The sequence below is a fragment of the Chelon labrosus genome (assembly GCF_963514085.1).
Source record: "Chelon labrosus genome assembly, chromosome: 4".
Taxonomy (NCBI): Eukaryota; Metazoa; Chordata; class Actinopteri; order Mugiliformes; family Mugilidae; genus Chelon; species Chelon labrosus.
The window spans coordinates 6923740-6940011 of record NC_140340.1 but is presented as its reverse complement, the minus strand read 5'-3'; the positions used below and the strand labels follow the sequence as shown (position 1 = coordinate 6940011).

At 42.8% G+C, this 16272-nt stretch overlaps 1 protein-coding gene across 1 annotated transcript; it reads right to left on the bottom strand.

The window, feature by feature from the left end:
- Positions 1–2673: 2673 nt before the first annotated feature.
- On the bottom strand, positions 2674–13356 carry suox (sulfite oxidase). Its single transcript, XM_084543459.1, has 5 exons — positions 13025–13356; positions 9142–9212; positions 8269–8437; positions 7389–7658; positions 2674–6088 (listed from the first exon to the last, which is right to left on the bottom strand). Exons 2-5 carry the CDS (start codon positions 9198–9200, stop codon positions 4865–4867), a joined length of 1722 nt encoding a protein of 573 aa, XP_084399585.1. The 5' UTR covers positions 9201–9212; positions 13025–13356; the 3' UTR covers positions 2674–4864.
- Positions 13357–16272: the final 2916 nt, after the last annotated feature.

Here is a 16272-nt window from a genome sequence, read left to right as displayed (position 1 = left end):
CAGAAAGTTTGTCTTTGTGCCCAACAGCACAGGTCCGACTTGAAATCTATGAGAGTGACAACCTTTTCATCTACTGTCTGCAACAATGAGACGAGCTATCCGCGTTCATTTGCAGATTAGCACAACGCCAAAAAAACTTTCTCATGCAGACTTGCACGGAAAATCCCTGGACAGACTTCATCCAGATCCTGCTCATTCCTCACCGTATCACGAATTACTGCACAAAGAAAAAAAAGAAAAAAAGATGAAGCTCTGCATTTATCACCCAGGTGACACAGTTCTCTGTATTTGCTGACGGGGAGAGCAGTAAAACCCAGTCAGCTTCACACTTCCTGTCCACTGTATTTGTCACTTTTGTCTCATTTTCATTAGGAACCGAAAGCAGGAACAAGCCAGATGTGGGAGTATAGTTGGTATTTAGGGATGAGGAAGCTTTTGGCACAACTCACATGAGGCAGTAGCACGAAGCTAGGAACTGTTTATCTAAAAGAAAAACAACTAAACATTGAGTACGTTTGAAATGAGGTGATATTCTTCAAGTTTTTGGTGACCTTGCTTCCCCCCCACTTCCTGTTGTTTCTCCTAAGGCTTAGCCAGTCATGCATGATTGAACACTATTGCACACGGACTCATACAATCATCACGGTTCTGTGCGTGAAACCAAGAGAATACATAAAAATCCCACAGCCCAGGGTCAGCCTAAGAACCACATAAAGTTGCTCCTTTTCATCCATTTGACGCAGTTCTGCTGGCACGTTAGTCATGTGTGAGTCAGAACCAGATGCATCCCAGAACCAAAACTGTTTCGTTCTTTGCGTTTACTTCAGTCTTTCCCGCCAGTCAGAGAAAACAACGTAACACGTACGGTCAATCTTGAGGACTGAAGGTCAGGACGAAGGACACTCATCATGACTCAAAGTCCACTAATTCACTGGGAAATCACAGAATTGAATTATCGTTCACATAAAAACGTACCTACAGTCATTTATCAGTGGTTCCCTGCGTATCTTTCTGTTTCTGTTTTCACCCCGACAACAAACTCTCTTCCCGCCTTGCCTCTTGCTCATCTTCAATCGACATTTTTAATTTTTTTGCCAGGAGTCTGTTCATATCCTGTTTCCTCTGCTAGCACATTCGGGAATCACCGAGTACATGAAGGAGGAGACGAGGGAGAAGTTCAGCACTCGTAGTTTTGCAGAAAGTCGCAGAAGAAAAAAAATAACGAAGATGCGTGAAACAACTTGTGAATGTTGCGAGAGATTGGAACGGAAAGGGACACTTGATTTTTTGCAAGCTGGGTCTTGGCGTCCACATTTGGCTCTCAAAACCGCAATATGTGACACAGACAGGGAGGTGAAATCTTTTGGGTGACCTAGTCTGACCTTTGAGGCACCTTAACATAACGGCTAAAGATGAACAATTAAAGGTGCTCCAAGAGAAATGTTGTAGTTTATGTGCAAATCTGCAGGGGAAAATACATTTTAAATCATGTTGCACACCGTTTCTGAGTCCGTGCCTGTTACAGTGCAACATGCATGGATTTTTTCAGGGGTAGAGGCTAAGGGCTTGATTAGGAAAAGCCCCCTGGGTCTAGATGCTGCTGGTGGTGAGGGGACAGAAATGCTGGAGATCTGGATGAGGATAGGACTCCGATGAACTCAGACTGAGGTTTTTAGATGGAAGGGAAAATGGAGGTGGACAGAGTCTGACGTGACAGTCTGATTGGGTTTGTGGAAATGTCTGGATTATTAAAATGGAAACTCATAGTTTTCTGGAAGAGTTGTGAATATGTGAGGATAAAAATAGTCTTCCCGACTGAACTGACGCCAAGTAAAAAAACAGTTGTAGTTTGTTTTTGAATGAATGCATGAATGAATGAAAGCTGTATGTGACCTTTAATTCAACCTTTGATTTCTGCGAAGCTTATTAGAAAGTTCATTAGAGATGATCTGTCCACTCACATCGTTTCCTTTCCTCCACGGTAAAATCGGACTCTTCCTGCTTTTTATCTCTTCCACTATCAACATCACCGCTCTTGTCCAATGATTCATTTGCCTGACGTCTGATCTCCTTAACCCTCCTCCTATTACCTTCAAATTTACTAACACTATTTTATCCATGGAGTCAATTTGACCCCAACAACGTAAACCTGATTGACCTTAAATTGGAAAGAGATATGCTTCAGTGGCTTTATGTGATTTCTAAGTACAAATTCTCATTATCTATAACACATATTATCAAGAATAATAACAGAATAATAACATATATTATGTCGGGGCCAGTGTCTGTGTCAGTGTCCCCATTAAATTAGAAAAAGTCATTAAATATGAAGCAAAAGAAAATGATGTTAATCAAATATTTAGGGAATTTAATGTGATCAAACTGACCCCAAAGATAATAGCTAGGGTTAAATTCACTGTCAATATGTCACTCTGCTTTTAGGCCATCAATCCTCTTCCTCTTCCTCCTCTACCTTACCTTGGTTGTCCTTGGGTTTCTTCATCTGACGTCTTCTCAGCTCTACGTTGCTGTTCCTCATCCGAGTCCAACCTCCACACTTGCTTAGCATCCTCATGTTACTGCAACAAAACTTTCGTCCTGTACTACTACTACTACTACTACTACTACTACTACCTTATGATCTTTTCTCATAGAATCAATCAGACGTACGTGTTAAAATTAGAGGTCTTTATTGTCAACAGTACTCACATTCAAAATACATCATGTAGTCCATGTGCACATCACAGGGCTGCTTGGCATGATAGGAACACACCTCTGTGACTTGAATTATTCAATAGGAGTCGACTGCATGTTTCTGTGACACTAAACTTCTTTTGGGAAACACGGTGCAGTTAGTCCACTGAATATTTAACTCTGGCATTTCAAAACCCTACACTACACAACGTTTACTACTCCTCTATCTCCGCGAAAGGAAAGAACCCTTGACTCTTGCCAACTTTCCCTAAATCACATATTTTTTTTTTTATTATTTATTATTTCGTTTGGTTGGCCTCTTCTTACTCAAACGGCCGACCACAAAGACAGCTGGACTCACTTCAGGTCAAAGCTGTGGTTAAACAGCGCTCAGACATCTGCCATGGGCTGTGGTGTTGGAGCATAAACACAGCTGGACTTTAGCTAGTCACTATGTGGGGGTGGTGCTTTATATCGTCTCTGAAAGAGCGGAGGACAGTTGATGTACCGGCTGAAACCAAGTATCAACGATCTCAGACACTGACAGTCAGAGCCTGAATAGTCTAGGTCAGGGGTTCTCAAACTTTTCCACGCCAAGGCCCCCCCAAACAGCATTAGCTTCTGGCCGGGGACCCCCTTTGCAAATCTACAGACAATGCTACAAAATATGTAAAGAAACGTAATTTTTTAATAATGTATTGTCTTCCTTTTATTCACTATTCAATAACTATTACATTTGTTAAGCATAAGTGCTGCCTCATACTGTATTTTCTGATTTTAGTTGGTCAGGAGTTCTTAGGTGTTTTTTGCAGCAGTGTCTTCCACGACAGGGCTGTTGGTCTGTTCCTTCGGTCTTGTCTTGAGGTCATGAACGATGTTTTGACTGGCAGGGAATCAGAAAGATGAGCATGGCAAATAACATTTAGATATGATATATTATTATGTTTTATGATAATGATTTAAAAAATAATTAGGTTATATTCTATAATAATGAATAATAAATAATTAGATTATATTTTATAATAATGGTTCAAAATAATTCGATTATATTTTTTTTAATTTTTCTAATTTTTTTTCTTATCTTCCCTCCGATTGTCTGAGGTAAAACCACTGGTCTAGGTTGTTCTGAGCGTCAGTATCCATATGGTCGACATAAAGTGAACACTTTTAAATTGACTTGATTAAAAGTAATAAAACTAAACGTACCACTCTTCAATCAGAAAATGAATTCAACACACTGTGCGTTTATCCCACAGACTGTATATAAATATGGACGACGTGTCTCCACTTCCTTGCATTGGCCAGACTGATGCTAGTTTCCCGTGTTTGGAGCTAGAGTCTGATCAGTACGGTCCGAGAGCGGAGCCACGGGAAGCCGCAATATCAACGACCGGCCCACACTTCCCCCAGACTCACTTGCGTTTCCGTTTAAGTAATACTGCGCTCTGCTCTACCTCCTACCAGTTACCAGTAAGAAATGTTTAAATTATACATTTTTGTACTTACTTTTAATTAGTATTATTTTTTTATTACAACTCTCACGGCCCCACTGGACCTATTTACAGAGTTGGCATGGCAACTGGTGATCGCTATTACGCCACATCCTGTTTCTATAGCGTCAAATAACTAACTCAAACAAAACTAATCCTTGAACATGTATCAGCATTATATTAATTACTTAAAATGATTGAAACCATCGTTGAAAAAAAATAATAAAATCTGACGTGTATTTTAGTCCCATTCACTAACATGGAGGGGGCGGAGCTTATGACCTATACTGCAGCCAGCCACCAGGGGGAGCTCTACTTGCTTTGGCTCTACTTTTGAGTTGCAGTTCCGTCGTCCATCTTTATTTACAGTCTGTGGTTTATCTTCAGCAGGAAGAATGCTAATTATAAAAATAAATGTTTTGTATAAATCCCAAAGACACGTTTTCACCCATAACTGAGTGTAATGGTTTGGCCATTAGCCTTTAGCTTCATCATACTGTAAATATGTACCACTGCAAGTCTTTTACAATCTCTGGCTGCATAAATACTGTACTTCAAGGCTGTGTGCCAAAAATACTTCAAAATATTGTTTCCAGTTTTCTTTTACGACTCAATCCCAGAGATAGATTTGAAGCGCAGTCCGCTCTATGATGATTCTGTTGCAGTCTATTCTAGTGAGTCTATTCTTCCCTCTCGTCCTCTTCGATCTTCACCTTCACTCGGTGCCAGGCGTTGCTCAGCACGCCCCTCAGGTTCCAGATGGGGGAAACTGTGTCCGGCTGCACGTTGTAACTGTTGTCAACGGCCTTGCAAACTATCTCCAGCTCTTCAGCCTCGTGAGGAAGGGGAGCCGTTACCTCCCACAGCTTCCAGGCCCAGGCTCGTCCTGGCGGAGGAGAAGGCCCGGGATCCTGTTCCTTCTCGCTGCCCCTCAGCTGGGCCACCTGCCACGTTTTGCCTCCGTCCAGAGAAACGTCCACGCGTACCACCTCTCTACCCCCGCCGCTCCACGCGTAGCCCTTCACGGTCACCGTTTCTACACTGCGATCGATCGTGGCGCCGTCTGCCGGTGTGGTGATCGCAGACTGAATGGGCAGCTCTTGGATGGCTGGAGAAGATTTGAAGTCCACCGTGTCCCAGTCCGTCCCAGGGGAGAATCCTTTGTAGTCGTTCTGCTGCCAGTGGCTGGTGCTCTCCTCTGCACTAACGATGATCTTACCCAGCCATTTCACGTTGCGTGCGCCCACTACGCCTGGTACCACAGCCCGCACAGGGAAGCCGTGGTCGAGGGGAATATCCTCGCCGTTCATTTCATAAGCCAGAAGCACATCACCTTCCTCACTTACCGCCTTGTTTATAGGGATAGAAGCACCATAGGTAGTCCCCGTCGCATCTTTATCTAATCCTTCAAACTGCACATGGCGAGCCCACTGCGCCACATCCGGCCTGTAACCAGCAGCCAGCAGCACATCCCTGAGCCGGGCGCCGCTCCATGTGGCATTACTAATAGCAGCTATGCCCCAGTTGAGTCCTTTCACCTGCTTCACCTTATTCATCTCGCTGCGCCGGTTACCTGCACACTGCAGCGTAGCGGTGATGGTGTGCTTGGGGAATCGAGTCTTCAAGTCTTCTAGAGACAGCGTCAGCGCTCCTCCGGGTAGTCCCTCCACTCGCAGCTGATATGTGGCCGGGTCCACGTGAGGAACTGGCAGGTGGTTTCTTTTGAAGAAGAAAGCGGAGGGCGTGACGTAGCTGTCGGTGAGGATGTCAGGAGGCGGCTCGGCGTTGAAGGGCTTCAGGCTGTTGACGTGCAGGACAGGGTGGCGCTCAGGGTCGGAAGAGTAAGGGTCAGATGATTTAACGGCCTGCTGCTTCTTCTGGTCTTCTAAACTCAGCTCACCAACCTTGTATGAAGCACAGACACAAGGGTTTAATTTGGCCCGGGACCAGGCAACAGAGACAATGAAAAAAAAACACATTTGTTCAAGAGAAGACTCCACAGGTAACTTAACGATGATAAATGAAAACACCAGATGAGTCTCTTCCGTCACTCACCACCTGAGGGAGTGCCAGCGTTCAGCCTACAGCTGTTAGTTTTTCCTCAGTATACAGTGCGCAGCGGACCTTTTCATATGCGTCTGCAGAAACCAAGTGCTCGACGTGAAAGACCAGTTCATTTAGGGATAAACTGCAGTCGCACAGATTCATCAACACGCAGAAAATATCAGTCGAAGCATTCGTTGTGCAATAAAAACAGACTGTAAACAAGCCACCTCCACACAGAAAGGCCCCAGTCAACCTGGATTAGGCAACTTTTATCTCTTCCAAATAAGTCTGAGGTTTTCCTACTACTATTATTATCATTGTTATTATTTCTGTCCTGTTTTTCCAGGTTTTCTGAGCTTTTCAAGGTGAAGCTGCACCCTGTATGTTACTGTTAAGCTGGAAGTCAGTGATGGTTGACACATAAAGTCAGCTGTACTGTTAATGTCTAAACATAAACTATAACTGCACCAGCTGCCTGTGGCCTTGTCTGATGAAAATATTTCCACCCACAAGATTATTTACTGAAAACACACTTTTTTTTTTCCCTTGCGTGACACCTTCGCTACCTGCACTGGTTTCATAGTAAATGCAACATAGACCGATCAGCCACAACATTAATACCACCAATTAAATGAAGTGGATATCATTGATGATGATCTTCTGGGAAACCTGCGTTCTGGCATTTGTGTAGATCAGTAGTAAGGCGGCTTGCCAAGATTGTGCGTGTTTTTCCCTATTGCTCCCAAAATCATCTCTTCCCATTAGTTAGATCATCTGTCCCTTCCTCCCCTTCCCAAATCCACCTCCCCCAGACTCCCCTTTCACACACACACCAGCCGCTCACCTACTCTGTTTTCAATTTAACCTGAGGGAGAAAACTATTTGTGTTGTTCACTAATAAAAATCAACGTAGGCGCCACCGTTTAAAATCTGACGTTTGTGCTCTTTGTTTTTTAGACCGTGGAGATTTAAAGTCATTTTAAAACCCGGAGGAGGCCAACTCCAGATGTAACTTGACCAGTAATTATAACCATGTGGTCATAAAGTTATGGCTGAATAGTAAAAATAAAAATCTAAAAGTGCTAGAAATCCCTATGCAGTTTTAAGTTTTTTTATCTTTTACATTTAGCTTTCGTTAAATCATCCACAGAAACAAACCTTATATTCTGAGAGGATTTCCAGCACATGTTCCTGCTTGTGCACAGCGTACAGCGCCCAAAAGGGTTCAAGAGCGCCACCTGCTGCCAGCAAGATTTTGTCCCCGCCGGGGTGCATGGCCACAAACTCGGTGATGTCATAGACGCCACCTTTGTAAGTGACCCACACGCCATTTTCCAGGGAGCGGTGCTTTGTAACTTCCTCCTGGCTGAAGACGGGAAGACCGGAGCGCTTCTCTACGTTCTGGACACCAACGTCTGCCTGCTCAGCCTGAAAGAGGAGAAAGGCAACATCACTTTTGAGATTTATTAAACCAGAGCTACAGCTACACCGGTAGAGATTTGCTTTGATTCTCAGGCGGAAAAAACGTCACACACAAAAACTTATTTTACATTTAGGCTTAAGTTCCAGCCTTTCCAGCAACCCCTAACATCTAAAACACACAACAGTGACCCTGGATACCTGAGTATTAACTGTGCAAACATCATGTGCTGGTCAGGCAGATGGTCTTTGTTTGTCATGTAGCAGCAGTAGCATGCTCCTGAGTGGTTAATGATTAGTTTAAATTCTCTGAAAAGCCCATCAGGAAAGAGACGAAGCAGAAAGGGAGCACAGACAGCAACGAGTTCTCATGGAAACACATGACTTACGCTATTGATACTGTGCAGTCTTACTGTTAATTATTCACATATTTATAGGAGAACAGGAGAACTGTACTTCTGCTCGGAAAAGTTAATATTTTCTCGTGCGTGATTTTTACCTTGCTACTTTTTGTTGGACAGCTGTTAAAAAAAGCATGCGTAACTGACTTAATTTAGGCTGGGCTCAACAGAATCAGATTAAACACCGACTGTTTTTACAGATCTTGTCTCATTCTAACCTTATGGTGGTATAGGCCATAGGCCAGTACAGCCCCCGAGCCAGCCAGCAGCCCAGCAAGAGCATGTCTCCACCTGAGACTGTGGGCGTGCTGGTACGATCTCTGGTCCTCGCCGCCGCTGCTGTAGAGACGCACTGCACACGAAGCTACAGCAGGTGACACCTGATGCCTAAGAAAAGAAAAAAACCTGAAAATGTAACTACAGTCTTAAAAGAGATCTAACACTGATTCAGACTGTGCTGCACGCTAAAGAAAAGCCGTGGAGTAGTGGTTAGAAGTGCAGCTTGGGACCGAGGGGTCAGATGCATGGGTCACACAGGAACTGAAATTTCCCCATTGCAGGGAAAAATGATCAAATTTCAGTTTTATAAACACAGGTTGAGGACGTTTGGTGGTGGTGATGCGTCACTGGGTTCAAATCCATCTATTTCTGTGTGGAGTTTGCATGTTCTCCCTGTGTCTGCGTGGGTTCTCTCCAGGTTCTCCAGCTTCCTCCCACCGTCCAAAGACATGCTGGTTAGGTTCATCTGTGATTCTAAATTGGCCGTAGGTGTGAGTGTGAATGGTTGTCTGTCTCTCTGTGTTAGCCCTGTGATAGACTGGAGACCTGTCCAGTGTGTGCCCCGCCTCTCGCCCAATGACAGCTGGGATAGGTTCCAGCCTCCCTGTGACCCTCCAGAGGACGAGCGGTTACAGAAGATGAATGAATGAATGAATGAAACACAGGGCTGAGTTGTCTTTTACAGTATACTCCCTCTTTAAACAGACAGATTTGTCTTGTAGGAGCTCAGATTCAGCTAAACTACTGTGTCAAGTCAAGTAACGATACCTAGGGCAATTCCTAACAATAAGCATTTAGTCCCAGGACTGTACCTCTGACTGCTGACAGGGCCAAATCGAGTCAGGCTGAGGCAGCGTCTGAGAAGCAGCATTGCATTGATGTCCTGGAAAGAAAGTGAAGCACACAGAAAGTCCTCGTTTAGTTTAAAATATTCTACAAAGAACATGATGGAAAAAATACTCTGTACAGATCAACAAAAAGTCACAATTCAACCTGTTTGTCATTTCTCCATTCATTGCCTGGGGATTGCACTTCTTTTTATTTAAAAACTTTTTTTTTAGTTGTTGTTTTTTTCAACATAAACTGAAAATAATAACAGTCATAAGTTTAGTGAAGGACTGTTAAATTATAATGCATCTGTTTTCACTAGTGTACCTAATGAACTGGCAAGTGAGTGTAGTTTTAATAAAGAAAGGGATCATTGAATCACAGAGTCCTGTGACAGTCCTGTGAAGTCCTGTGATAAAACTAATCCAATGCAAATCGGCATCTCTGTGATTTGAGGGGATGCATTTTTACTTTTTCAATATTTTTGTTTGATTCTCTGCTTTTTTTCTGCCTCTTGTCACTTAAGAATTATGAAGGATGTGCTGTAAGTCAAAGTTTGGACAGATGTAAGGGTGCAAAGTCAAGCTGTCGCTGACCCATTCACCCATTTAGACGGATGAAATCATTAAATCCAGCATTAAAGTGTTCATCAGTACAGGTGGGGCTGATTTAAATACTGCCAGGTCGTTCGTAATTTCTTCCCTGGGATCATCACATCGAACACAGCTGTCAGAAAGTGTAAAAATGTCCTCTGCCATGCAGTGGAGCGAAGCAGAAAGTAGCAGAGACATAACTATGGATAGTAAATTTGAGTAAAACACAGAGTTTTCTTGTCACATGTCAAAGGCGCCACATAAAACACAGACGTAGGAGGGTCAGTTCTGAACCACATGACGTCCCCAGGTAAAACTAATCTGTGCAAATAGGGCTTAAGACAATTACATGCTGTTGCACCACTCACCAAATTTCCTCTTAAATTCACAGCGCTCTCGTTAAATGACAAATTAAACCTTTAAAGTCAACTACTCCTACTCAACTGACCAACCAGCTCATACTTCAAATGTCAACAGGAGCCAACCGGCTGAGGGGGAGTGAACAGAGACGACCGGGAGGACTCAGCTTTCTGTCCTCTCTTCTGTGACCAAAGACACGCCGGAAGATGTCAACGTCCATAAAAGTAAACACAGACAGGCTGTCCAGCAATAAAGACAACTGCAAGAACTACATCATTTAACAGGCTGTCTTCTGCGCCCTGACATTTTAAGAATAAGAGAACGGGTCATGACTCAGTAACGACTCCAGACAAATGTCGAAGCTTTAAAAAAAAATAATAATAATTTGGGGTAGGGCTGTTTTCTGTGGAAATATCTGTGACTGACTGGAAGAACAAAAGTTTACAGACTTCCTCTGGTCACTGGAGCACCACCACACCATTCGTCACAGGGACATCATAAAATGACAGATAGCTCTCTCTTATCAGTAGATTACACTTATCAGTGTCTGCAGTAGTCATTAACTCAGGGTTATCTTGAACTGGCTTTCACTGACGGAGCTCGTCTGACAGCAGCGAGTGCAATTCTACATTACACCCTACTCTTTGTGTAGGGTGTAATGGTAATCTCCAAACATTTATCACTACTAAGTCTCACTACTAAGTGTAGTCACTGAGCTACGTGCCATCATAGCTGAAATAAAACCCCCTTATTTAGTTTTGTCTTTTTATGCTGGAAAAATCTAAATCTAAATATGGACTGTATATATATATATATATATATATATATATATATATAGATAGAGGAACTCTCCTTAACTTTACACATAGGAGCTGAGTGTGGGTGTCTGCAGCCACCGCCATCTTTGTAATACCTGACTAGACCGATCTCTCAGCTAATTCAAAAATGGGCACAGAGATGGAGCGTTTGTAGAGATGGTTATAGTTAAGGTAGACACACATGGCTACGGCTTTCCTCAATACCAAGGACGCAAAGTTTGACTTGTTGTAGATCAAAACGTGACGAGCTCAACTCTGACGTACAAACGGACGGGAGGATGAAGCACGGTGTCGAGGTGCATGGAGGAGGAAAAGAAATTGCAGCAAAGGTCAAGACTCCAGCAGCACTTAGTAGTATAAGGAACAACTTCATTAGACCGACGCGTTTCGGCTTGCGGCCTTCATCAGGGTCATACTGTAACTGGACCCACAGCGTACTTGATGGCGCACGCAAAATGCATTCTGGGATACGTGGTTGTCTCAAGTCCCCATAAGTTGCCTCCAGACGCGTCCTCGATAAAACTGCCTAGTTAGAACAAATGTAAATGGGCCTTGTTTTTATATAGCGCCTTTATACCTACTGGTCTTAGATTTCTACCTGCTCAGAGCGCTTTACAGTCACAGACGCATCTCCCCGTTTGCTGACACAAGCACTCACACATTCACACACACAACTGTGGGGTTCAGTGTCTTGCTCAAAGACACGTCGGCGCGTGGCACATTCGGAGGGATCGAACCGCTACCCCTCTGGTCCGTGGACAACCCTACTGAGCCACAGCCGCCCAGTTGTATTGTAATAGAACAGTCCTGCTCCCCTCTTCATGACTGTTATAATTTCATTTCGGTAACTGCTCGTCCTCTGGAGGGTCACGGGAAGGCTGGAGCCTATCCCAGCTGTCATCGGGGCGAGAGGCGGGGTACAACCTGGACAGGTCTCCAGTCTATCTCAGGGCTAACACAGAGAAACAGACAACCATTCACACTCACACCTACGGCCAATTTAGAATCACCAATGAACCTAACGAGCATGTCTTTGGACGGTGGGAGGAAGCTGGAGTACCTGGAGAGAACCAGACACAGGGAGAACATGCAAACTCCACACAGAAAAGAAAGGGCCCTGTCGGACGATGGAGACTGTCGTAATATTTAGTTTATGTTGAAACAGTGTCATAAAGGTGTATTCAACTGTATGATCTATTTGGATGAAGTAGAAGGTGTTATTTAGCGTACCACACTGACTAAAATGGGTCAAAATAATAGAAACGTGTCAGGAAGACACATTACGACTCAACGGTACTACAAACTACAGCCTCCAAAATGAAAACACAGCTGAGTCAACATCTCTCTCTGTTAATTTAAACAGATGCTTTTATTGATGGGTGTAAACTGGGGGTTAAAACTGAGCTACTGTAGTTTACTGGTGGTGAGACATTTCTTCACAGCTGATTAAAGCTATAGAGCTGCTGCCAAGCCGTGGCTGAGGCAGCATAACCGGCTTGTGCAAAGTCACATCAGCTCAAAAATACACAATACAAAGGGGAAAGTGGTTCAGAAAAACAAGCAGTCAATCAGTTGCTTCACAGTCCTTATCACTCCTGCTGTCACAGCAATACATTTAATGGTGGATTTGATGGGAGACGTGCATATACTTTAATAATCCCAGATATTGCTAACTCATAAAGTCTACTAAACATCTGGCATTTCCTCCAACATGATGTCAGATTAACAATAAAGTTTATTGTTAGCTTTGCAGGATCTTTGGGCATTAGCTAAACCAGTCTGACAGGGAGACTATAACAGCTGACTGTTTTCTGCTTTATTTAAAGCCAGTTTCGGGGGCGTCGTTATTAGCACACTAAACTACAACTATAACACGTTTAGTTAACCTTTAAGGAGCAAATGTGAGCTAGCTAAAGGAGGTTTCATCTGACGCTGCGCTTCATCCTCATTGGCTAATTTAGCTAAAGCTAGCAAGCGCGTCGCTCTCAGCCTCGCTTTTTACTTTTATTTTCTTTTTTTTTATTTTAAACATGTTCATAACCGCAGCAAACCTTCACGTTCGTTCCTGATATTTTATTTAAACCACCAATACTCACTTTTGTTGTGTCGGTCGCCTGCTCGAACCCAGATGTTTGACCCAAGATGAGCAACAGAAACAACTCCGGTGTCCCAGCTCTGAACGTTGCACAAACACACTGACCGAGTTGCGTTCAAGACCACCACTGCTAAATCTCAGCCCGCTGCGTGTACAGAACAGGCGAGGCGATCTTCACACGCCTAGAGTAATTAGTTCTGCCAGACATTAAATATTTGTCTTTGGAATAAACGCCGCCAGCTATTATCTTATATCTTAATAGCCAAATGAGTGGTTGATTGGTTTCCTACTACCTGTTATTCGTTTTAGCTCGGCTGAATGGCTGCAAAGTATCTGTAAACAACTTTTACTTATTTAGTTATTAACGAAACATCACCATTTATTTATTTATTTCATCTCACACAAATGATAAATCTGTGCGCAGACTTTCCACAAGTCCATTGCCCCCCTTCCATTTTTTTTTTTTTACAGTCCTCCAGACACACCCTGAATGCACCTTAACTCCAGGTTAATTCCAGGTGAACTGAGGGGTTTGCACAAATTTAAATATTGTCAGCAGTTAGTTTAGTTGTATATTATGCATCCTCCTTAAAAGGCAGAGGTGCAACATCAGCATGTGGGCTGTGACAAATAATCTGCAATCTGGAAAGCAGCTGCAGTGAAGGATTAATGCCAGTTTAATACATTTTGATTCATTTTTACTTAATTTGTGTTGAGCTGTGGTGCTCTGACTGGCTGACATCCTGTTATTGTTTGCTTCAGTCTACTACAGGCATATGTGTGTGAGGATGTTATTGTTCGGGGATTGTTCAGTGCTGGGCAACAAAATCCTTTTATGTACATCACGCCGCAAGGGAAATGTCTGATTGGTCCCAGCTTCATTTTACTGTTGAACAGTAAGTCCAAACACACAGCCACGACAAGAACAAAGAGTCCTTCATTAGATGAGCCGGCTTAGACAGAAGATGCTTAGAAAAGACTGAATACACAGAAGACACTTGACTTCAGTATCCTGGACAAATCTTCCTGTCAAGTATCTTGAAAAGTATCTTGAATACTGTCTTATTCATACTTCGACGACTAAAAGAGGAAAAACATATCAACGGTAACAGCTCTGAAAATGTTTTCTTTCTCATTCACCTTCCTGCCAATAATAAGATTTTTATTTTCCATTTATTTTCCATATTTTCCCAGTTACAGCCGTTAAAGCTCTGTGTTAAAATGTGTATAATACACAATAAACACACAGTATATAACATAAAACTAGCACAAAACTGACTATAGCACCTTCACTCCGACTCAGTTTCTCCTCTGTGTTTCGAGGCGGTGAGTCCTTAAAGTTCAGTCACCTCAAACATTTCAGAATAAGAATATCGCAGGTCGGTGTGTGTGCAAATACGACCACGGTTGTGTAAAATGCGGCCCAGTGTTTGCCCCGTTTAGACTTAGCCAAGGCGAGCCGTGCCACGTTTGAGGAATCCAGTCAAAACAGGGCCGGGGGCTGAGTTGATATGGCAACAGCAGATTCACCACGCCGCTGTCTGTCTGTCTGTTGCTGTGGAGTAATCCGGGTCCAGGTCCCTGAAGAACACTTTGTGAATGGACCAGTACGTGTTGTTGTTCACCGAAACATTTTTACAGATAAAACAGTTTGTTAAGCTCGTGGGTGGGGGTCAGACTTGGGACATTTTTGTGTATTAAGGGAGCCAACAATCAGGTTACACACACCTTCAATAAATATTGGTCTAACAGTAATGATATGGCCATTGTGTGCATTGTGTCTTTATGGCGGTTTGATGCAAACTATAGCCTGCATACTCTCTGCATTTAGTCCAGATTGTATATGACTTGATGATTTCACTCTTAATCTGAGAATTGAAATCAGAGTTAGTTTCTTGCAGAATATAGAATAAAATACTGTGATTTAATTTTATGTATGTCCTGGTGCCATATATATATTTTAGAGGGAAACATTAAGCCATTAAAATGGATTTTTAAACCATGCTCCTCATGCTGCGACAAAGTTCTTTGGAAAAATGTCCTCTGGTCTGATAAACAAAAAAAAAATAACTGTTTGGCCATATTGACCATTGTTATGTCTGGAGACCGTCCCAGCTGTGAAGCATGGGGGTGGCAGCATCATGTTGTTGTGGCCACATGTCAAAAAAAAATGAGGCCAGTGTAAGGTATGACGTTTATGTGGATATATTGAAACAACAATTTCAGCCAGGAAGTTAAAGTTCGGTCGTAAATTGGTCTAGACACAGCCCAGGGCATGCTTCCATAGTTGCGGCAAAAATGACGAGGTAGTGGAGTGGCCGTCACAAAGCCCTGACCTCGGTCTAAAATGCGTGAGCAAGCAAAGACGCCTACAAACCTCAATTATTTAACACCAGTTCCAAACAGGAGGAACTGGTTTGACCCAAGTTAAACAAAGCCACCGCTGTGACATATTGAAGTGTTCGGAAACGTTTAACCCACTGGAAATGTGGATAAGGACAATCTATCACATAATATAAAAACTGAACAATTAATTTTTGATACAGTAATTTTAACATAATACAATCTACAATCTACCCACCTACAATATGCTGAATGCATGTTTTTTCTGTCTTCACTGTTTAGTTGTGATTGTTCCAGTGCTTTCAGGCAGGTTTCAGTATCTTGAGACATTCTGGATTTGGTTATTGACTCTATATAAACTAAATTTAGTTGAACCACACTTGTAACAAATTGTAGAAATGGTGACCCACTCCTTATCTCTCTAGCGCCCTCTACTGGCAAACCGTGTAAAGTCAAAATTACACTTCACCTCATATCAGGGCTTTGCTGTTTACACTTCATTATAATGCTAATACTTTGACATGAGTCTGGCTTTTCAAATTGTTTGAGGCTACTTAAAAATCAACCCGGGACAAATCTGAGCAACAGGTCCTTAGGTTAAAACCAGTGCAGGCTTTATGACAGTCTAAAGAATCATGTCATTACGTTGATCCCTTAAAAGCTACCTAATGTACACTGGGAAGAAATTCAGTGGCCAGACACCAACTACTTCCACTTGTAATATCTGTTTCCCTATATAACAGACAAATCAGTCAGAAAGCCACTTTAAAAATCTCAAATAACTAAATAGTTTCTCACTAAATAGATGCAAATATTCATCCCAAATTAAAGATTTCAGTTTCTCCTTGTTCATTTATTTTTTTGTTAACAGTAAAAGTGTCAACAGTTTGCTGGACTCAGAGAGAA